This window comes from Myxocyprinus asiaticus, chromosome 5, assembly GCF_019703515.2.
Source record: "Myxocyprinus asiaticus isolate MX2 ecotype Aquarium Trade chromosome 5, UBuf_Myxa_2, whole genome shotgun sequence".
In the NCBI taxonomy this organism is placed as follows: Eukaryota; Metazoa; Chordata; class Actinopteri; order Cypriniformes; family Catostomidae; genus Myxocyprinus; species Myxocyprinus asiaticus.
Genome location: NC_059348.1, coordinates 5,495,412 through 5,518,126, shown reverse-complemented (window position 1 = coordinate 5,518,126; position 22,715 = coordinate 5,495,412). Strand labels below are relative to the sequence as shown.

The window sequence follows — 22,715 nt, the reverse complement described above, 5'->3', positions numbered from 1 at the left end:
CCTCCACCAGAAAATTCCCTCATTTACTGCCACTAGTGTATTTTACTGTATCTCTGTCATTACAGTATCAACCGTCTTTTACCACTGTCATGTTTATCATGGTGCTTTTGAAAGATGCGGTGTCAAGGTACAACTCGGAAGAGGAGATTCATTCAGCTGCTTTGCTACTTGCTGTACTGAACACAAACTGCTCAACATACTGTTCTTTCGCCCATCTGTGCTATTTTTAATCATTGGTGTACATTGGTGTTGGTGTAAACATGGACTAGCTGGACGTCTTTGACCATTTGGATACGTTTCTGGCGATCTGCGGCTCAGTGCACCTATGTGTGTTTGTTTATTCATCGTGCTATGGACTATGTATGTGCGTGGACTGCTTTTGAGCCATTCATAATATGATTCAAGCTTTGCAAAGGAACTGTTATTTAAGGATGGGGCTGTTAAAAACACTTGGACTTGACCGCAAAAACGTGAGTAAATCGTTTAATTCATGAATATTTCATATGTCATGACTGTTTGATGGTTATGGTGCTGATGTGCTTGACTGAATAGTATAATATATTCAGATGCAATTTGTTGGATGTGTGTTATTTGTAAACCCTGAAATGTAGCTTCATAAAGTTATGGAGCTTGTCCATTCTCTTCTGACTGTGTTTCAAATATGACTGTGATCTGTACTCAGGGGTTGTATGATGTTAGCCAATCAGAACTGTGGCTGTTTAAATTGAAGTTTAAAGGAGACTCTGTGGTGAAAACAGAGCTTTTCAGAGAGAGGGCCAGAAACAGGGTGGGAAATTATCATTTATTACTAAACTATGAGTGCTTTGGTGCAAAAAAACTTTGCTAACATTATCAGTGGATCTCAATAAAATAGCATTTCATGACCCCTTTAAACCACGTTAAGCGTTTTTCACGACAAGCGGTTCAGATTGTCCCCTCCGAGATGCTGTTGTATGACGTCACTCAAACATGGCGGAGCTCTGAGAGATTTGCAGAGTTATAATAAACATTCACTTTTAAACAAATAAATGCACCAACGTTTCCATATTAGATGATGTTTAACACACGTTTGTAGATAGGTGCAAAACGGTGAACGATCTTCTACACTGATAATCATAATCCTGCAGAAACTTCTGACATTGTTGTTTTCTTTGTTTCTACATTATTCGAGCATCAGATTCATGTTTATAAATGTCGCCAATATTCTTATCATCCTAAACGAAGACTTGTTTCAACACGAACAGGAATAACTCCAGGTGTTTCAACTGAGATCTGCGGGATAAAACATTGTAAAATGATGTTTATTAAAGAAGAGAGTGAGGACATGAGTTATCCAGAATCATGCAGTTCAAATGTCATGAAAAATGAAGATACTGAGGAACAAAGAGGTTGGTGTCCATTCTTCATTCTTTATTATTGTCTGTTCATGAAGATTAAAGTTATAAAACTTCAAGCAGTTCAACACATTTGATGACTAGTTAATTATCAATTCATATTTCATAATTTAATCAGACAAAACAGCAAATAAGGTAACATATAGGTAAAATCTTACATTTTACACCATTCAAAACTTTCTGATTTTAAAGTGTTTTCTGCTGCCCTTGCTATAGTAAAAAAAAAAAAAAAATCTGGTTCAAATTCAGAAGCTGTTTCAGAGTCAGGAAAGTCAAAGCCGAACACAAGTCAAAGACAACTCCGCTCTACACACTGTTCTTGTATTCGAGTTAAAGTGATAGTTAACCCAAAAATGTTAATTCTCTCATTATTTAATCAACCTCATTATATCTCATGTGTGTGACTTTCTTTCTTCACCAGAACACATTTGAAGGAAATGTAATCTTTTGTTCTCCTCTTGGTTTAGACATCCAGGTTAAGCACACAAACGCACCATTGTGAGTAAACAAACAAATAAATACAGATCTAAACCAAAACCAACGAAGCTTCTGTACAGCGTTCCTCCTCCTGATTTGTAAGCAGCGCTGCTCTTCCAGATGTGACGTACGTGCCTCTGTTCTCGTGTGTTTCAAATGGGGCTAAACAATCTCGATATTTATCGTGATAAAGAAATCCACGATATCGATGATAAGCTTTTGAGGAATTTTCGATATTTAGCCTATGTTCTACATCTAGACAATCACGTGCCTGTCACTAAAAATGCAAGCAGTTTCTTAGGCTGTGTTTCCACTGTCAATCCTACAATCCACCTTGCGAGCATGGTGCTCAGCTTCCCGCTCCTCACTCGTTGCGTCTTTTCCCCACATGTGAGTAGACAAGAGGCACTGCATAAGTTAACGTAGTTTCAGAGCGCCTTAGACCATAACATTTTATTAATCAGCATATTACGAGCCTTCAATAAAAAACAAATAGATTTCTGTTCTAATTTGAAAATTAATCAGATGTCATCATCTCTGGCATGGATGACAAGGAAAGACAATAAAATTACTTGTTGGTAGTCTAGTCTTTCTCACTTTATAAAAATGTTCCATTCAGATTTTACGTTTTCTAAATTTTCTCTCAGGGGATACTCCTGAACAGTATCATTCCTCAGACACAAGGGCTTCTATGCCCCCATACTTTGGTATCTGAATTTAAAGAAATATAAAAATATATAATTTGAATGAAAAAATATTCAAACAAATACTGGACTGCTGTCATTATACTTCAAAATGAACTTATGATCTTTTAACATTAATTTCCAAATGCACTCGATTGATAAACTTTATAAAATATTTTTATATTTCGGTAAAAGATCCCTTAGACCCTGTTGCTTTTGCTGTCTCTGGGCTCCCAATGCAGTTTTGTAGTGACTGTTTAGGATTTATTTTTTCTTCTTTTCTTCTGCCAACTTGAAAATGTAAAAAAACAAATCGCAAATGTGAATGTATATCGTAAAACATATCGATATCGAACAATATGAAAAATAATATTGTGATACATTTTTGGACATATTACCCAGCCTCAAGTGAGATGGCAGCGATCGGGGTCTGATCATTCGCTGCTGACCACAAAATATTTATAAAACGTCTAATATCAGAAGAAGTATGACCACGAATAAACACCACTTGATCTATATGTATAAGAGATGTAATTACTCTGTTTAAATGATTAGCTAGAATTTTAGACAATATTTTTACATCTAACTGGATCAGCGAAATTGGACGATAACTTTTACATTCATTTAAGAATGAGACTGATCAGGGCTTGTGTCATGGTTGGCGGGAGTTCACCTTTCTTTAATGACTGTGTAAAATTCTAACATAATTGGAGCCAGAAGACATGAATTTAACCGCTGGAGTCGTATGGAGGAAGTTTATGCTGACTGTCTGTGATTTTTGGAGCTTCAAAAGAGAAATCTCAATTCACTTGCATTTTAAGGACCTACTGAGCTGAGATATTTTTCTGTTTTTCTTCAAATGTATTCTGGTGAAGAAAGAAAGACATACACACCTGGGATATCATGAGGGTGTGAAAATAATGAGAGAATTTTCATTTTTGGGTGAACTATTCCTTTAAGGTGTTTACATGCAACAAGAAATCGGCAATAATCTACTTGTGTCGATTGGTTTATTCTTGCCCCGTTATAGTAAGTTTACACAACCACACATGTTGTCGGCTTATTAAGGAAAATCGGTGTAAGAACGTGCATGTAAACACACTCAGTGGTAACCTCTGAAAAGCAGCTAATTAGATAGCAACAGCCTTTTCTTTCATTTGTTCTTCAATATATAACCAAATATGTTCTTTCAAGCATGTGTCTTTGTGTCTAATCAGTGGCATCTCTTGTTAAATGTCACTTGAGAAGAACAGCTCGACCGCCACAGTCGCTGGCAGAATAGCAAAACAACCCACATTCGGCATTTCATGCCCCGGTTAAGAGTAAAATGAAGTGCATATCATGGGCTTATTGTGACAAAAATTGGTGCATTAGCAATGTCTGTGCAGACTGTCAACATGTGGACCAGTTTTTCTCAGAACACAGACAATCCATCTTTGGCTCATGTGCCTGTTGTTGACTATATGAAAAAGGTAGCAGGGTTGTCCTAAAGTTAGGACACTTATTGAAGATTTTTGGCAAGTTAGGATGCTTCTGTAATACTCTTTTCCTATTTGTAGTTAAGATAGGATAATGCATTTAAGAAAATGTTATTCTTTAATAACTTTTGTCCTGAATGTGACACTAATTGAAATTGCAGTGGATTCTAAAGTTACGATCTTTCTGTAATACTTCCCCAGATCTTAAGTTAAGACTTAAGATAGGATGTTTTCTGTAATACACCCCCAGATGCATCTGACAGATGACATGGTGTGCTCTAAAACTCGAAACAATTATTTCCTATGAAGGTACATACACACCGCCACTCACAGCCTCTGAAGGCTGCTCAAAAATCTGCAGCGCCATGGAGCGACACTCGCATAGTTTTCCACTAAATTCGACCCAAATCATTATCAAAGGACAAAGATTATTTACTCTAGCCATCAGTGGATAATATATTGTGTATATGCATCTTTTTTTTTTTTTTTTTGCGATTAACAATTTTTTTATTGATTCAAATCCAAAACACAGCACAGCATAAATGAACAGAATCAACAATTATCCCCTTTTAACCCCTATTAATAGTATCTGAATAACTTTTATTTTTCTAATTTCTTACAAAACATGTCTAATCTGCCAAGCTGTTTATATGACACCCAATTTGGTGAACCATTCTTGAAATGAGGGAATGCCTTTTGACTTCCATTCTCTAAGAATTATCTGTCTGCCAATCATTACACTAGTTTGAACCCAGATTTTTGTATATTTGTCACCTACTTTAAAAACCGCCCCATCACCCAATATACATTGTCTAGGGCAGAATTAAATTTGAGGGTCTAGACCCTCACAGATAAACAACGCATGTTTGTCTGTTCTTTCTTCAGGTTACTGTAGAAACCTTAGTAAGCATGCACCAGTTTTTTTAATGACTGTCTGAACCGTCTGTTTTCAAATAACAGGAGACGCCATTACATTGCGTTTTTAATGTGCATGTAAAATTTAAGTTCAGTTTGAAGACGCTGCATTGTGTAGCAGTTTGAAACACTCGCCTGCTGTATATGCGTTGCTTCAGCTCGTTGAGTCCACTGCCACACACCTGATTTGTGTGTGTGTGTCCCCAAATGTTCTTTTGTGAGGAAAGCTACGATGCTCTGTATTGTTATTGCTGTGGTTCATGAAGTGTTCCATTCATCTCGGAGAGTCTGAATTTCCGCCTTTCAACTGGGGAAAGTGCAACGGAATGACACTTTATATTGGACATCTAATTTGGAAACTCATGCAGAAATCTTCAACTCCCATTTCATCGAGATGCAGGTGCGTGTTACTTCACGTAGGGCAGGGAGGTTTACAGTCAGTGACAAACATTTACTTTTATTAAATAATATCCATTAACGAGTCAAAATTCTTACATGAAATGATAATAAAACGTGTTTAGCAAACGTTTTGCAGAGACAGGCGTTCAAAATACGGTTAATTACACTCTCTTTTGATTATTGTAATGATAGCATTGCAGTGTATCAGTTTGGTTGCTATGAGATGTTTCTGACAATCACTGTACCCCTCAAAACCACAACGTAATCAATCTCAAAATTAAAAATAAGCTCCCTCTTTGTTTGTGTGTTTAGTTGTCAGGTAATTGTCACTGGATTTCGAATTAAGTGAAAAGTCACATCATGCGTGATCACTATTGATCATCGTTTTCATGATCGATCATCGCTGCCATGTCCAAGTACTCGAGTACTCGTGCCCATCCCTAATCAGTGTGTCTTTTAAACCAAGCCTAAACAATCTAGAGGGAGTCCAGTAGAAAAAATGCAACATCTTAAACTGAATAAGGCATACCCTTGCATCTAGACTTAGTTTTAATATTCTTTTAAATTCTTTCCCACTCCCCATCCTCCAATGCCAAGTTCAGATCTCTTTCCCATAACCTCTTAAGAGCTGTTAAGGCTCCATCACCAAGACTCTGAATCAACAAGGAATAATACACTGATACTTCATGAAACTTTCCAAAGGCCATGAGTACAATACAAAGAGTGTCTGCAGTATTAAGGGCCTGTGTACTACCACCAAAAATAGTTCAAAGTAAATGGCACAACTGTAAATACCTGAAAAATTGAGACCTAGAAATCCCAAATTGCTGTTATATTTTCAAATTATCTCAGAGTAGCAACATCCCTATCCATTCTTTCCAGCAAAAGGGGGACTTGTTAATACATCATTTGTGGTTTAGCCATATACTTAAGGAAACATTTAGGGAGGTATTAAAATTGAACGTAAGAGAAACCTTCGTCCATACTGAATGTAAGTGTGAAATAATAGGATGCATTTTTACTTCTCTAGGCAATTTAATAGAAAGACTATTCAATGGTGAGATTGGGGCAAGGACCGCTTGTTCAATGTTGTACCAAGGAGGGGCTCTCTCTGGTGGAAGAGACCAATGGGCCAAGTGTATATGATTAAAAGCATAGTAATAAAACTTTGGGGAGGCCTAAATCTCTTTGTCAGCTGGTCTGTGTAACTTACTGAAATGTAACCAAGGTTATTTACCATTCCAAATGAAAAACGTACATATTCTATCAAGTTGTTTAAAATAAGAAAGTGGAACTTCTAGATGGAGAGACTGCAGTAGATATTTAAATTTGGGGATACAATTCATTTTTAGAACATTGACCTTTCCAGCCATAGACAAATGTTGTGAAGCCCACCTATCAACATCACACGAGAACCTTATCATTAATGGGTCAAAATTAACGTACTAAATAAATCTCTCAAATTTTCTGGAAATAAAATGCCTAAATACCTAATGCCTTGCTTGGGCCATTGAAAGGTGCCAGGTTGGAAAGCTGTGGTAGGGCAATATGCTGTCAGAGCAAAAGCTTCAGATTTAGACAAATTCATCCTATATCCTGAAACTTTGGAGAAAGAATGAATAATTTTATGGAGGGTAGGCATAGATCTTTTAGGGTCAGAGACAAATAATAATATATAATCTACATAGAGTAGAAGGTTATGCACCACACCTCCTATAATACCAGGAAAATCATCTTTTCTTATTGTGGCTGCTAATGGTTCCAGGGCAAGACAGAACAGAACTTGCTGGGTTCCCCTACAAAGAGAAAAATAATCTGAAATTAATCCATTAGTTTGCACTGCCATTAACGGTCATTTATAAAGTAACTTAACGCACCCAATAAAAGTGTTCCCAAACCCGTAAATTTCAAAAATCGTAAAAAAAAAAAAGGCCCATTCCACCCTATAAAATGCCTTCTCTGCATCAAGTGAGGTGGCAGCGATCGGGGTCTGATCATTCGCTGCTGACCACAAAATATTTATAAAACGTCTAATATCAGAAGAAGTATGACCACGAATAAACACCACTTGATCTATATGTATAAGAGATGTAATTACTCTGTTTAAATGATTAGCTAGAATTTTAGACAATATTTTTACAACTAACTGGATCAGCGAAATTGGACGATAACTTTTACATTCATTTAAGAATGAGACTGATCAGGGCTTGTGTCATGGTTGGCGGGAGTTCACCTTTCTTTAATGACTGTGTAAAATTCTAACATAATTGGAGCCAGTTCTGTGACATAAGATCTAAAACATTCTGCTGCAAAACCATCTGGCCTCGGTACCTTACCTCAACAAGCTCCTTCAAAGTAATATCTGAGTCAAGAAAGTCTTTTTGATCATTCATCAATTTAGGAAGTTCTAATGGCTCTAAGAAATTGCTAATATCCTTATCGGTAGACAAGGACGTGGAACTATAAAGATTGAAATAGAAATATTTAAAAGCCTTATTTACAGTTGTGTTCAAAAGTTTGCATACCCTTGGAGAATTGGTAATATATGTACCATTTTTAAAGAAAACATGAGTGAGCAGGCAAAACACATTTCTTTCATTTCTTATGGGATTCATATTCAACTGTAGGTTATAACAGAATGGCACAATCATAAAACAAAACATGACAACAAAGAAAAAAATTAAATGACCCCGGTTCAAAAGTCTGCATACCCTTAGTCCTTAATTCTGTGTATTGCCCCGTTTAGCATCAATGACAGCGTGCAGTCTTTTGTAATAGTTGTTTATGAGGCCCCAAATTCTTGCAGGTGGTATAGCTGCCCATTTGTCTTGGCAAAATGCCTCCAGGTCATGCAAAGTCTTTGGTAGTCTTGCATGAACAGCATATTTGAGATCTCCCCAGAGTGGCTCGATGATATTAAGGTCAGGAGACTGTGATGGCCACTCCAGAACCTTCACCTTTTTCTGCTGTAACCACTGGAGGGTCAACTTGTGCTTAGGGTCATTGTCATGCTGGAAAGTCCAAGAGCGTCCCATGCACAGATTTCATGCAGAAGAATGAAAATTGTCTGCCAGTATTTTCTGATAACATGCAGCATTCATCTTGCCATCACTTTTCACAAGATTCCCTGTGCCTTTAGAGCTCACACACCCCCAAAACATCAGTGAGCCACCACCATGCTTCACAGTGGGGATGGTATACTTTTCACTATAGGCCTTGTTGACACCTCTCCAAACATAGCGCTTATGGTTGTGACCATAAAGCTCTATTTTGGTCTCGTCACTCCAAATTACAGTGTGCCAGAAGCTGTGAGGCGTGTCAGGGTGTTGTCAGGCATATTGTAACCCGGCTTTTTTGTGGCATTGGCGCAGTAAAAGCTTCTTTCTGGCAACTCGACCATGCAGCTCATTTTTGTTCAAGTATCATCATACTGTTCTCCTTGAAACAACCACACCATCTTTTTCCAGAGCAGCCTGTATTTCTCTGGTGCAGAGATATGTGATTTGTTACTTGGATGCTAGGGTAACCCTCTCTGGTTGCTATGCAGTTACCAGGGTGATATTTAACAAGGCTCCTTATCTTCCTGAATGAAATAAGTCAACCCTGAAATCTCTACGATGTTCTGGTGCAGAGATATGTGATTTGTTACTTGGTTGCTAGGGTAACCCCATCTGGTTGCTATGCAGTTACCAGGTTGATACTTATCAAGCCTCCTTTCCATCTTGAGTGAAATAAGTCAAACCGGAAGTCTCTACGATGTTCTGGTGCAGAGATATGTGATTTGTTACTTGGTTGCTAGGGTAACCCCATCTGTTTGCTAGGCAGTTACCAAGGTGATACTTAACATGGCTCCTTGCCATCCTGAGTGAAATAATTCAACCCGGAAGTGTCTATAATGTTCTGGTGCAGAGGTATGTGATTTGTTACTTGGTTGCTAGGGTAACCCCATCTGGTACTTAACATGGTTCCTTACCATCCTGAGTGAAATAAGTCAACTTGGAAGTCTCTACGATATTCTGGTGCAGAGATATGTGATTTGTTACTTGGATGCTAGGGTAACCCTCTCTGGTTGCTATGCAGTTACCAGGGTGATATTTAACAAGGCTCCTTGCCTTCCTGAGTGAAATAATTCAACCCGGAAGTCTCTACGATGTTCTGGTGCAGAGATATGTGATTTGTTACTTGGTTGCTAGGGTAACCCCATCTGGTTGCTATGCAGTTACCAGGTTGATACTTATCAAGCCTCCTTTTCATCCTGAGTGAAATAAGTCAACCCGGAATTCTCTATGATGTTCTGGTGCAGAGATATGTGATTTGATACTTGGTTGCTATTGTAACCCCATCTGGTTGCTAGGAAGTTACTAAGGTGATACTCAAAAGGCTCCTTGACATCCTGAGTGAAATAAGTCAACCCTGAAGTCTCTACGATGTTCTGATGCAGAGATATGTGATTGTTTTACTTGGTTGCAAGGGTAACCCTTTCTGGTTGCTATGCAGTTACCAGGGTGATACTAAACAAGGCTCCTTTCCATCTTCAGTGAAATAAGTCAACCCGGAAGTCTCTACGATGTTCTGGTGCAGAGATATGTGATTTGTTACTTGGTTGCTAGGGTAACCCCATCTGGTTGCTAAGCAGTTGACAAGGTGATACTTATCAAGCCTTCTTTCCATCCTGAGTGAAATAATTCAACCCAGAAGTCTCTACGATGTTCTGCTGTAGAGATATGTGATTTGTTACTTGGTTGCTAGGGTAACCCCATATGGTTGCTAAGCAGTTACCAGGGTGTTGCTCATCAAGGCTCCTTGCCATCCTGAGTGAAATAAGTCAACCCGGAAGTCTCTACGATGTTCTGGTGCAGAGATATGTGATTTGTTACTTGGTTGCTACGGTAACCCCATGTGGTTGCTAGGCAGTTACCAGAGTGATACTTAATGAGGCTCCTTGCTATCCTGAGTGAAATAAGTCAACCCAGAAGTCTCTACGATGTTCTGGTGCAGAGATATGTGATTTGTTATATAATATATAATATATTGTTATATTATATTATATAATAATAATAATAAGTTTAAATAGAATTTCAGTAGGTTGGCTTTCTCAAGCCAACCTAATAATAAGCTTATGTAGTAGATCAGTATGTTGGCTCTCTCAAGCCAACATAATTAGTGACACAGGCCTAGGCTAAAGCACAAATATAGCCAGTTATTTTTACGTTAAAGTTTTAATCAGGCTACTTGTCCTGTGGGTCAATTCAAATTCTCTTTTACTTGCCTCTTTAAAAATCCACTTCTCCAGGACAAGCAGACAAGTGTTAATGTTGAGCCCTGCTCTTTTTTGTTTTTATATTACAGTCTTATTGTTTGCAGTCCAAAGACCTACTATTGTAGTATTATTGTTCAGTTGCATTGTCCACTGAGGCTGTAGATTGTAAAATTAAAAAGTGTCTTCAATTGAACTCACATCAGCCATTTCAAGAGTTTCACCTCTTGTACGGCACAAACATTAACATGAAGTGGATAAAACACATGAAAATTTATTAAAAAAAATATAAATATTAGTGTTGTTTATCTTCTTTAAAGCAAGTAATATCTCAGTTACCAATGTTTAAATGAATAACATAACATGATAATAGCACGTCATGACTCCGAGTGATCACAGTGAAAGCAGGTAATCTCAAACCATAAGATTCATCCACCAGCAGAGCAGTGCTGAATCACAACTCCCATAAAATGCTCTTCTGCAAGTTGCTTGCAATTCTATGCTTCAAACACTCGAGGGCCAAAAGTTACATTAGTGTTAGTTTTAAATGTTGTGGACTACTACTGCTCAAGTGATTGAAACAGCCAACTTGCATCCCATGGTAGACATGACTACCCTCAAACTTTCAAAGTGCTGCATAGTATAGATACTGAAGCTGCTGTGTGAAGCAATACGTGCAGTAGCGGTTCTAGCTTGTATGGCACCCTGGGCGAAACCCGCTTCAGCAAGCCCCCAAAGTTGTTGACCGGGGTGGGGGATGTGGTATGTGTTGATGATTGTAAATGAGATGGCTGGTGGAGTTCAGGGCACCCACTTGTCTGTGTGGGCACCTCGTGCTGCCACCGGCAAGATGCTGCCCTGGGCAACTGCCAATGTCGCCCATGCCTAAATCCGCCACTGAATACGTGCATTGAAACATGATGATCTATTGAAGTTTAGATATTTTGAAAACAGCCCTACTATTTTTTAGAAACCATGCATTAATAAATCATATATGTTGTTTAAAGTGATGCAGGTGTATTCAGTTATGTTTGTTTACTGGAACAAAAAAAAAAAAATAGTTTTTTTCTGTTGTTCATTGTGTATTTAAAGGGGTCATGAAATGGAGAATCAAATTTTCCTTGATATTTAGACATATAAGAGGGAACTAACTAAAGAGCTAACTACAGTATTCCTGAACACCAAAGAGTGCCAAACAGGACTGTGTAGAATTATTTTTGTATATAAACATGAACTAGACGGACGTCTTTGACTGTTGTCATGCATCTTGCACTGCTTTTAAAAGACGTGGTGTCAAGTTACAACTCTGAAAACAAGACCTCATTCTGTTTCATTCAGCTGCTATGCCTTTTACCGTTTTGAGCACAAACACGTCTTGGATGCATTCTTGCACCCATCTGTGCTATTTTTAATTGTTGGTGTATAAAAACATGCATGGACCGTTTTGATGCGTTTTCGGCGATCTGTGCCTCAGTGCAGGATGATAATGTATGTGTGTACTAGGGCTGGGCAATATGGCTTCAGAAAATATATCTCAATATTTTTCAGCAAACTGACGATATTCGATATATATCTCGATAATTTTGTATTTGCTCTGAAATAGCATAAAAGGTTGTTTTTTTAATCAGAGGAACAATCATTTCATCTAAACAGCCATTGTAACCAAGTGAAATTAATATTTCAAAGGTAATAAATAATTAGATTTTTATTTTGACTGCATGCAGTTGTGTTTATTTCACCTTCACCAGGAGCTTTTACTATGAAACGGAAAGAGCAATGTTTGTTTGACAGTTATGAGTTTCGCTGTCATGAGTATGTTGTGAACCGCTGTCAAACTCTCCTTTACTGTTCCGCTGTTACTGTTAGCTGTTACTAATGTTTGGAATTGCGCGAATGCTTGAACCTGCAGTACTTCACAATGCAGGTGAACTGCGCTAAAAACATGTGCCCATGAGCCCCGCCGCCCCTGCGTGTGCATACAGATCAGTGCGTCACTGGTTCATTCTGAAGCACACACAGACCATATTTATCTGTCCTTAATCGCAGCCTTTGGCAGTTAATCGCATATGATCATATCGCCATTTTGATGTTATTTGATTCATTATATAGCCCTGGAGGATCATGAAATTAGTCTACTGATGCACTCTATGGAACTTAATGGCCAAATTAAAGGCACATTAAAATTAGAGCCCGACCGAAACCGATTTTAGAGAGGGAAAATTCACCGATTACCGATATGGTGACCGATATAGCTAATTTTTGAGCTGGAATGAACAGACCTTTTCTATGTGGATTTTTCACCGATATGACTATGCAAAGTACTCAGAAGGCTGCTTTCTTAAACAAATATTTTTTTATCAAAGAATATTTGACATTATTATTATACATTGTCAACAAATTCTAGAAATGAACACTGAGAAAATAAAGAATAAGTAAAAATACAATAAATAGCTTAATAAAAATCAGTACTGTTTAGTATCAGTCAATGGCTGACCATTTAAATAAATAACATATAGCCTAGTTGTGGCGTAAATGGGCACTAAGTCACAATTTAAGCTCTACTAAATATTTGAGCCTTGCACCATTAAATTTATGTAGGACGTAACCCTACGTATAAACTAAATATATACGGCAGCCTCTGACCAGGAGTAACAGATGGAATAAAAAAGCAGACTGATATTTAATGACATCAATGAGCTCATGTTTTGCATGACAGGCATCAGTCCTTTCGACATATATGATGGTGTTGGCATTTACACTCATTTACATTTACGAGAGAGAGAATAAACTTACTTTTAAGCGGCTCTTCGGCATGAAACCGTTCTAACGGTTCCGTTTTTATGGTTCGTCGCCCGGTGTCAAGTTTCAACACATTCAAAATATAATATATAGGATATTAAAATGAATAAATGTCTATTTTTCCAGCCTGTTGTATTAGTATTTATCACCCCTCATTTATTTTAGATACAGTTCCTATATATTTTTATTTACACTGGGCGAATATACGATTTATTAAATCTACTTTTATTACGCATCCTATTTTAATGTCTGGAAAACCAGACTTTTAAATATTACATTTTATAAATGCAAAGACGAAACTGTGAATCCTGAACAGAACAGTTTGGTGAATACTAGGGATGTGTGAGACTAGTCGACTAAACGGTTCTGATGCTGCTAGTCGACACTGGAATTACTAGTCGGTTAATATTAAACTGATAATCATTTTTACACATTTACGTTTGGTTTTATATTTTTACAGAGGCTGCACTTAAATTACTGTCATATTAATGTTACATATTTTAAATAGAATAATACAAATATTATTTAAATAAAAAGAGGATTTCTGGAGCAGATACAGAGTTTAATTTCACCTCAGGCTGCGCGTGCTTCTTCCCGCTCTCACTCGCGGCGCGCGCAGGAAAATGTCCTCTCGCTAGACAAGCAAACTCAGCAAAGTAGCTATGAAATCACTTTAGTGGTGCGGGAATCGGTTTTCCAAATGTTTGAAAATCCCTAAGAATGTTTTCACATTTGAGTCTTCTTTACATCTGTGCATTTTCCGCTGATCGGGCTTTTTCAAGCGCAGGATAGACGCCTCAGGTGAGTTAAGTCCCGTCTTTCACCGGACCATGTCGACATGTTAATTTTACTTATCAAAAAATGTATGCTTTTGAGTAAGTAGCCTCGAAAATAACTGTTTTAGACTAGGTATGCCATTTTTTTAATCTGCTGATTAAGGAAGTTATTTTCAAGGAGGTGCCGACTGCTTAACATGTTAAACAATCTTTTATTCTGTGTGCACGTCATGTTAAGAGTACATTAGGTTTATTGCAGGGTACATCACAGCCATATTTTTTCTATTGTATAGCTTTTTTTTTTTTTTTTTTTTTACATCGTAACTGTTATTGGTTGACGTTCTTTACTGAACAGCTGTCATTAGATCAATGTATAATGCAAGACTGCACGTCTTGAAATACTTTTTTTGAAATAACTTTCAAGTGCATTTTTTCCTCTCTCATAGATTTGGCTTAGTCTACCTGTTAATTATTTTCAACAATGTCCTGACTGTTTTAATATGTTAAGTAACTTTTACTTGGTGATTTCCATTTAGAACAGGCTTTTAATGGTTGTTCCATTGTTCCTGCACTATTCATTCAATTGTTTTCAATAAATATGTCTATTAAATATTCGCTAATGTTGATTCAGTGAATGCGTGTCATGTTCTATATTTAATGTACAATTATCATAATTGAAGGCGAGCACGTCACAGATAAATGCTCCTTTTCAGTGGAATTTAGCATCGGATTTGGAATAGATTAAGTATTTTAAATGGGTCGCATATAACATATTTTTTTATTTATTTTTTTATACTGTTTTCTGAAGGTTGGTTTCTCTTTAGACTAGTTGGTTACAAAACTTCCGTTTAAACGACAGTCAGATTAGTCATAGCGCACATCCCTAGTGAATACATGTTTACACGCTGACAACAATGAAAGTAGCTACGTGATTAGCTAGTTAACTAAGCTCGTTGCCACGGAGAGTAAAAGATGGACTTTCTTTACTTTCCAGCATTGGGTCTCACCAATTAGGTAATTACATAGCATGAAATCAACACTCACCACACACAATCCACCACTGCACCGTTGTCTGCTGAGCTGCAAAAAGATGCTCTGATGTTTACCTTTCAATCTGATACATTACTGACTGCACTGACAAACTATAGCTGGCTAACATAGCAAACAGATGTGATAAACATGAGTGACATGATTGTCAGGAACAGGGTTAACATTATATTAGTTATATAAAAAGATGGGGTCATTTTTTATTAACTTTTCAGTATGTATTTCACAAACTAGTCAGCAATTTAAGGAGAAGAGACCGCTCAAATCAGCACCATTTAACCCTGTCTGCAGAACCACCAGTTCAGAGTCAGCTCTGTAAACAATGGAGTCGGAGCACGCTCTGCTGGACAAACTACGCTATGAAACCAATTCTAAACATTGTTTTCTGCATTATATGTTCTGAAAAAAAGGTTTCATATCGGCGCATATCGGTAAAATATACGCATATACCGATATATCGGTGAAAGGCTAATATCGGCCGATAATATCGGCCGGCGGGCACTAATTAAAATCATTGCAATATTCACAATACTGTTGAATTTTATATTGTCAGCAATATTATTTTGATTATATCGTCGATATTTGATGTATCGCCCAGCCCTAGTGTGCTTTGGACTATGTATGGTCGTTTTTTCCTGCTCATATTAGCATGAATTGCTTGTGAACCAGTTATAATACGATACAAGCTTTGCAAAGGAACTGTTATGGATGGAGCAGTTAAAAACACTATTGGAGCAGATAGCAAAACCATGAGTAAACAGTTTCATATTTCAAATGTCATTACTGTTTGATAGTTTATGGTGCTGATTTGCTTACTGTAAGTGAACAGTTTAATATATTCGGATGCAATGTGTTGGATGTGCATTATGTGTAAACCCTGAAATTTTGTTTTATAATGTTGTGGAGCTGGTTCATTCTCTTCTGATTGAGTTTCAAATATGGATGTATTCGAGGGACTGTGCGATGTTAGCCAATCAGAACAGTGGGCGTTTACGTTGAAGTTTAAAGGAGGAGCTGAAGCCAAAACCGATTGTTTCAGATGGAGGGCCAGAGACCAGTTGGAAAATTATCATGTATTACTAAATCATGACAGTTTTGGTGACAAAAAAACTTTACTAACATTATCAGTGGACCTCAGGGAAGATAATAATTATAAAAAAAAGAGATGTCATGACCCCTTTAATTTGGATTCTTCTATAGTTAGTTTCCCATCCTGAATGCGTGACATGAAGTAATAACAAATGCCTTGACCCCTGAAGCTTTTTTTTGTAAAATTTGGGGTCAGTTTTATGTCATTCATTTTATATTTGTCCACTGAAATTAATGGCGACCATTTTGTGTTTTCATTTTAGATCTGATGGACGTGAAAGAGGAAAGTCAAGAACTGAATGAAGTGAAGGAGAAACACCATCCAGATCAGACACTTTACAGTTTCAAAACTGAACAAACGTCTTTTAGTGACTCACAGACTGAAAAGAATTCCTCACAAAAAAGAACTCAAAGAACAAGAAACAAAAATAATTTCAACTGCCATCAGTGTGGGAATACTTTTACACGTAAAGAAAGTCTTACTAACCACATGAGAATTCACACTGGAGAGAAGCCTTTCAAATGCCATCAGTGTGGGAATACATTTACACGTAAAGCAAGTCTGGATAAGCACATGAGAATTCACACTGGTGAGAAGCCTTTCAAGTGCCATCAGTGTGGGAAGAGTTTCAGACATGCATGTAGTCTCAAAAGTCATTTGTCATTTCACTCTGGAGAAAAGTCATATAGCTGTGATCAGTGCGGCAAAACATTTTCTTCAAGATCAATCTTAAGAACACACCGGAAAATTCATGCAAATGAGAAGCCTTACTTGTGTTCTCTTTGTGGAAAGACTTTTTTGCATGTGCAAAGTTTAAAAGACCACCAGAGAAAGCACACCGGTGTGAAAGATCATGTGTGCTCTGAGTGTGGGAAGGCCTTTCACAGAGCTTCTGACTTGGAACTGCACAAAAGAGTCCATACTGGAGAAAAACCTTACAAGTGTTCATACTGTGGTAGGAGTTTCACTATTTCAGGAAACCTGAAAAAACATGAGAGAGTGCATACTGGAGAGAGGCCGTACCAATGTACTTCATGTGGAAAGAGATTTATTAAGGCAGGAAACCTGAAAGCACACGAGAGAGTGCATACTGGAGAGAAGCCATACCACTGCACTTCATGTGAAAAGGGTTTCATAAGGTCAGGAGACCTGAAAAAACACGAGAGAGTTCATACTGGAGAGAAGCCGTACCACTGCACTTTACGTGGTAAGAGTTTCAGCCAATCAGGCTCTCTTCAGACTCATAGAAAACAACATTGTCCAGTCTTTTCACATTGAGCTTAATCTTTATTTGCCTGGCAAATAGTATGGAATAAAAAAAACAGATGGAATTTTTCTGAAAATAACAGTTACACACTAGAAAGCGACGGCTACATTTTTATACAAATCCACTTTCCCCACTGTTTAAGTTCACTTTAGACATAACTCTCTGTGTTAACATGAACACCTCACCAAGACGGGCATTTTGGCGGAATTTTGAAATGTATTTGACCGTTTAGGCACGTATCCGCACGCGCAGTTAAAGCCCGCACACACATAAGCCACCTGTCAGTCAAACAACGCACAATTACTAGATTGCTAGAGGATGATAAAATTACGTACTCTCGATTATTTTCAACAGCAGAATAAGAATATAAACTTTACAAATAAACTTTGTAATAAGTGACACAGGCCTAGGCTAAAGCACAAGTATTGCCAGTTATTTTTTTGTTATTTACGTTTAAATCAGGCTACTTGTCCTGTGGGGCAAGTAAAATTCTCTTTTACTTGCCCCTTTAAAAATCCACTTGCCGGGACAAGTAGACAAATATTAATGTCGAGCCCTGCTCTTTTTTGTTTTTATATTACAGTCTTATTGTTTGCAGTCCAAATACCTACTATTGTAGTATTATTGTTCAGTTGCATTGTCCACTGAGGCTGTAGATTGTAAAATCAAAATAGTGTCTTCAGTTGCACTCACATCAGCCATTTCACGAGTTTCACCTCTTGTGCAGCACAAACATTATACACTTCATGTTAAAACACATGAAAATTCATATAAAAAAAATATATATATAAATATTAGTGTTATCTTCTTTAAAGCAAGTAATATCTCAGTTATAAATGTTTAAACGAATAACATAATAACATGAAAATAGCACGTCATGACTCCGGCTTTGCTGGTGAAAATCTCTGAGTGATCACAGAGAAAGCAGGTCATCTCAAACCATAAGATTCATCCACCAGCAGAGCAGTGCTGAATCACAACTCCCATAAAATGTTCTTCTGCAAGTTGCTTGCAATTCTATGCTTCATCCACTCGAGGGCCAAAAGTTACATAGTGTAGCTTTAAATGTTGTGGACTGCTACTGCTCAAGTGATTGAAATAGCCAACTTGCATCCCATGATAGACATGACTACCCTCAAACTTTCAAAGTGCTGCATAGTATAGATACTGAAGTATTGATATTTTGAAAACATCCCTATAATGTTTTAGAAACCATGCATTAATAAATCATATATGTTGTTTAAAGTGATGCAGGTGTATTCAGTTATGTTTGTTTACTGGAACAAAAGAAAAATCGTTTTTTCTGTTGTTCATTGTGTATTGAAAGGGGTCATGAAATGGAGAATAAATTTCTTCTTGATATTTAGACATATAAGAGGGAACTAACTAAAGAGCTAACTACAGTATTCCTGAACACCAAAGAGTGCCAAACAGGACTGTGTAAAATTATTTTTGTATATAAACATGAACTAGACGGACGTCTTCGACTGTTGTCATGCATCTTGCACTGCTTTTAAAAGACGTGGCGTCAAGTTACAACTCTGAAAACGAGACCTCATTCTGTTTCATTCAGCTGCTATGCCTTTTACCGTTTTGAGCACAAACACGTCTTGGATGCATTCTTGCGCCCATCTGTGCTATTTTTAATTGTTGGTGTATAAAATCATGCATGGACGTCTTTGACCATTTTGATGCGTTTTCGGCAATCTGTGCCTCAGTAAAGGATGATAATGTATGTGTGTACATCTAGTTCACCATGCTTTGGACTATGTATGTGCATTTTTTCCCCACTCATATTAGCGTGAATTGCTTTTGAACCAGTTATAATACGATACAAGCTTTGCAAAGGAACTGTTATGGATGGAGCAGTTAAAAACACTATTGGAGCCGATAGCAAAACCGTGAGTAAACAGTTTCATATTTCAAATGTCATTACTGTTTGATAGTATATGGTGCTGATTTGTTTACAGTAAGTGAACAGTTTAAAATATTTGGTTGCAATGTGTTGGATGTGCATTATGTGTAAACTCTGAAATTTAGTTTTATAATGTTGTGAAGCTGGTTCATTCTCTACTGATTGAGTTTCAATGGCTGTTTTCGAGGGACTGCACGATGTTAGCCAACCAGAACACTGGGCGTTTACGTTGAAGTTTAAAGGAGGAGCTGAAGCCAAAACCGATTGTTTCAGATGGAGGGCCAGAGACCAGTTGGAAAATTATCATGTATTACTAAATCATGACAGTTTTGGTGGCAAAAAAACTTTACTAACATTATCAGTGGACCTCAGGGAAGATAATAATTATTAAAAAAAAGAGTATGTCATGACCCCTTTAAGTTCGGCTTCTTCTGTAGTTAGTTTCCCATCCTGAATGTGTGACATGAAGTAATAACAAGTGCCTTGACCCCTGAAGCGTTCTACTATAAAATTTGGGGTCAATTTTATTTCATTAATTTTTATATTTTTCCACTGAAATGAATGCAACCATTTTGTGTTTTCATTTTAGATCTGATGGACGTGAAAGAGGAAAGTCAAGAACTGAATGAAGTGAAGGAGAAACACCATCCAAATCAGACACTTTATAGTTTCAAAACTGAACAAAACTCTTTTAGTGACTCACAGACTGAAAAGAATTCCTCACAAAAAAGAACTCAAAGTACAAGAAACAAAAATGATTTCAACTGCCATCAGTGTGGGAATACTTTTACACGTAAAGAAAGTCTTACTAACCACATGAGAATTCACACTGGAGAGAAGCCTTTCAAATGCCATCAGTGTGGGAATACATTTACACGTAAAGCAAGTCTGGATAAGCACATGAGAATTCACACTGGTGAGAAGCCTTTCAAATGCCATCAGTGTGGAAAGAGTTTCAGACATGCATGTAGTCTCAAAAGTCATTTGTCATTTCACTCTGGAGAAAAGTCATATAGCTGTGATCAGTGCGGCAAAACATTTTCTTCAAGATCAATCTTAAGAACACACCGGAAAATTCATGCAAATGAGAAGCCTTACTTGTGTTCTCTTTGTGGAAAGACTTTTTTGCATGTGCAAAGTTTAAAAGACCACCAGAGAAAACACACCGGTGTGAAAGATCACGTGTGCTCTGAGTGTGGGAAGGCCTTTCACAGAGCTTCTTACTTGGAGCTGCACAAAAGAGTTCATACTGGAGAAAAACCTTACAAGTGTTCATACTGTGGAAAGAGTTTCACTATTTCAGGAAACCTGAAAAAACATGAGAGAGTGCATAATGGAGAGAGGCCATACCAATGTACTTCATGTGGGAAGAGTTTTATTAAGGTAGGAAATCTGAAAGCACACGAGAGAGTGCATACTGGAGAGAAGCCATACCACTGCCCTTAATTTGAAAAGAGTTTCATTATGTAACGAGACCTGGAAAAACATGAGAGATTGCATACTGGAGAGAAGCCGTACCACTGCACTTTATGTGGTAAGAGTTTCAGCCAATTAGGCTCTCTTCAGACTCATAGAAAACAACATTGTCCAGTCTTTTCACATTGAGCTTAATCAATCTTTATTTGCACTGCAAAATAGTATGAAATAAAAGAAAAAAAACAGGATGGATTTCTTTCTGAAAATAACAATTACAAATAAATAGGTGAATTGTTACATTACCTGTTGTGCTGATTGTGCTGTCATTCTATGTAACAAGGTAGAAGGTTATTTGTACTTTCTCAATAAACTAGAAGGAATAAAACTATTGTTAATGCTGTGAAATTCAACAATTTTCTATTAAATATTTTCTTCTCTGATTCGGAGTAGCCATGGTGCTAAATGCTGTTAGCAATTACATAATTATTCTATTAGTCAATAATTTCTCCATTCAGTGTTGTTAGCTGTTGTGTTGAACAGTAGGACAAAATGACATTTTAGAGCCAGTTCATGGCAGAGCCCCTCCCTAAACTGTCAAGGAAAGAAAAAGTGGCTCCATTTTGATTGGATCATGGCAGACCAACACAAACAGTTGCCAAGCAGCCATCAGATAAGCTTTATGGCCAATTGCCAGGCACCACAGAAAGAAGGCCCCGAAACTTCCAAAACATTGGAAAGGAATTTTCATTGGTAAACGAGTGGTCTCTTATTGCCAGAAACCTGTGCAAGATCTTCTCTACTGATACTCATAAACCTGCAAAAACTACTTGCATTGTCGTTTTGTTTATACAAAATCTGCACTTCAGATTCATGTTTATAAATGCCACCAATATTCTCATCATCCTAAACAAGACAAAGACTTGTTTCAACATGAACAAGAATAACTACAGGTATTTCAAACATTGTAAAATTATGTTTATTAAAGAAGAATGTGAGGGACATAAGTTATCCAGAACCATGCAGTTCAAATGCCAAGAAAATGTCCATTCTTCATTCTTCTTTATTGGGTTGTTCCATATCAAATCAACAAATATTTAGACAAAAAGAAAAAAAAAATTTACTGATGAAAGATAAACAAATGATTATGAAAAGCCAAAAAAATAAATGCTATTGATCAATATTGACTGAGTAATCCATCATAAGAGGGAGGTCAAAATGACAGTTCGATTTTGGAGCAAAACTACAGGTAAAAACAATAAGGTGCCAGAGCCATGATTTTATTTTAACACACAAGCTGGGTTCCATCCAACTATTTTGATGTGCATTTTGAAAATGTGCATAAAAAATCCTGAATGGAAACACTTGATATGAGAATAAATTCATAATTCGCATGGAAATTTAATGCACTAGGAGGAGGTGGATTTTCTAGAGTTTCACATTAAAAATGCACATTGAGGTGACGGAAACAGTTTATTCACAAAGGCTATGTTCACGCAGGCAGAAAGAAAGTTGATTTTTTGGATGCTGTCACTCAAATTCATTTAGGTTTTTGTAGTCTTAACAGGACAAAAACACATTAAAGCAGATTTTTACAAGCCTCATCCAAACCACCAACGAATGTGGCGATTTTCGGATTTTTCTTAATGCATCTCAGTCTGAATGGTCAGATTGGATTTCATGCGGAAGAGCCCCCCCACTCTCTCTCTCCTCACTCTCTCTTTCCCCCTCTCACTCTCTCTCTCACTCTACCCCATTTTTCCAGCCTACACCGGTTCCCTGGAAGTACAGGAATGTCCCGCCGA

At 37.3% G+C, this 22,715-nt stretch overlaps 1 protein-coding gene and 1 long non-coding RNA gene across 3 annotated transcripts in view; one reads left to right on the top strand and one right to left on the bottom strand.

Annotated features, from left to right (window-relative positions):
• The window catches only part of LOC127440933 (uncharacterized), a 218,904-nt gene that overhangs the window by 190,106 nt on the left and 6,083 nt on the right, over nucleotides 1-22,715 (bottom strand). The gene's annotated exons all lie outside the window — the stretch shown is intronic.
• On the top strand, nucleotides 962-22,660 carry LOC127440739 (zinc finger protein 239-like). 2 transcript variants are annotated; one of them, XM_051697548.1, is made up of 4 exons: nucleotides 962-1,388; nucleotides 16,578-17,522; nucleotides 19,404-19,483; nucleotides 20,087-20,228. In XM_051697548.1, exons 1-4 carry the CDS (start codon nucleotides 1,295-1,297, stop codon nucleotides 20,090-20,092), a joined length of 1,125 nt encoding a protein of 374 aa, XP_051553508.1. In that variant the 5' UTR covers nucleotides 962-1,294; the 3' UTR covers nucleotides 20,093-20,228. The 2 variants fall into 2 exon arrangements, with proteins under 2 accessions (XP_051553508.1, XP_051553507.1); XM_051697547.1 differs by lacking the exon at nucleotides 19,404-19,483 and having other exon boundaries at nucleotides 20,087-22,660.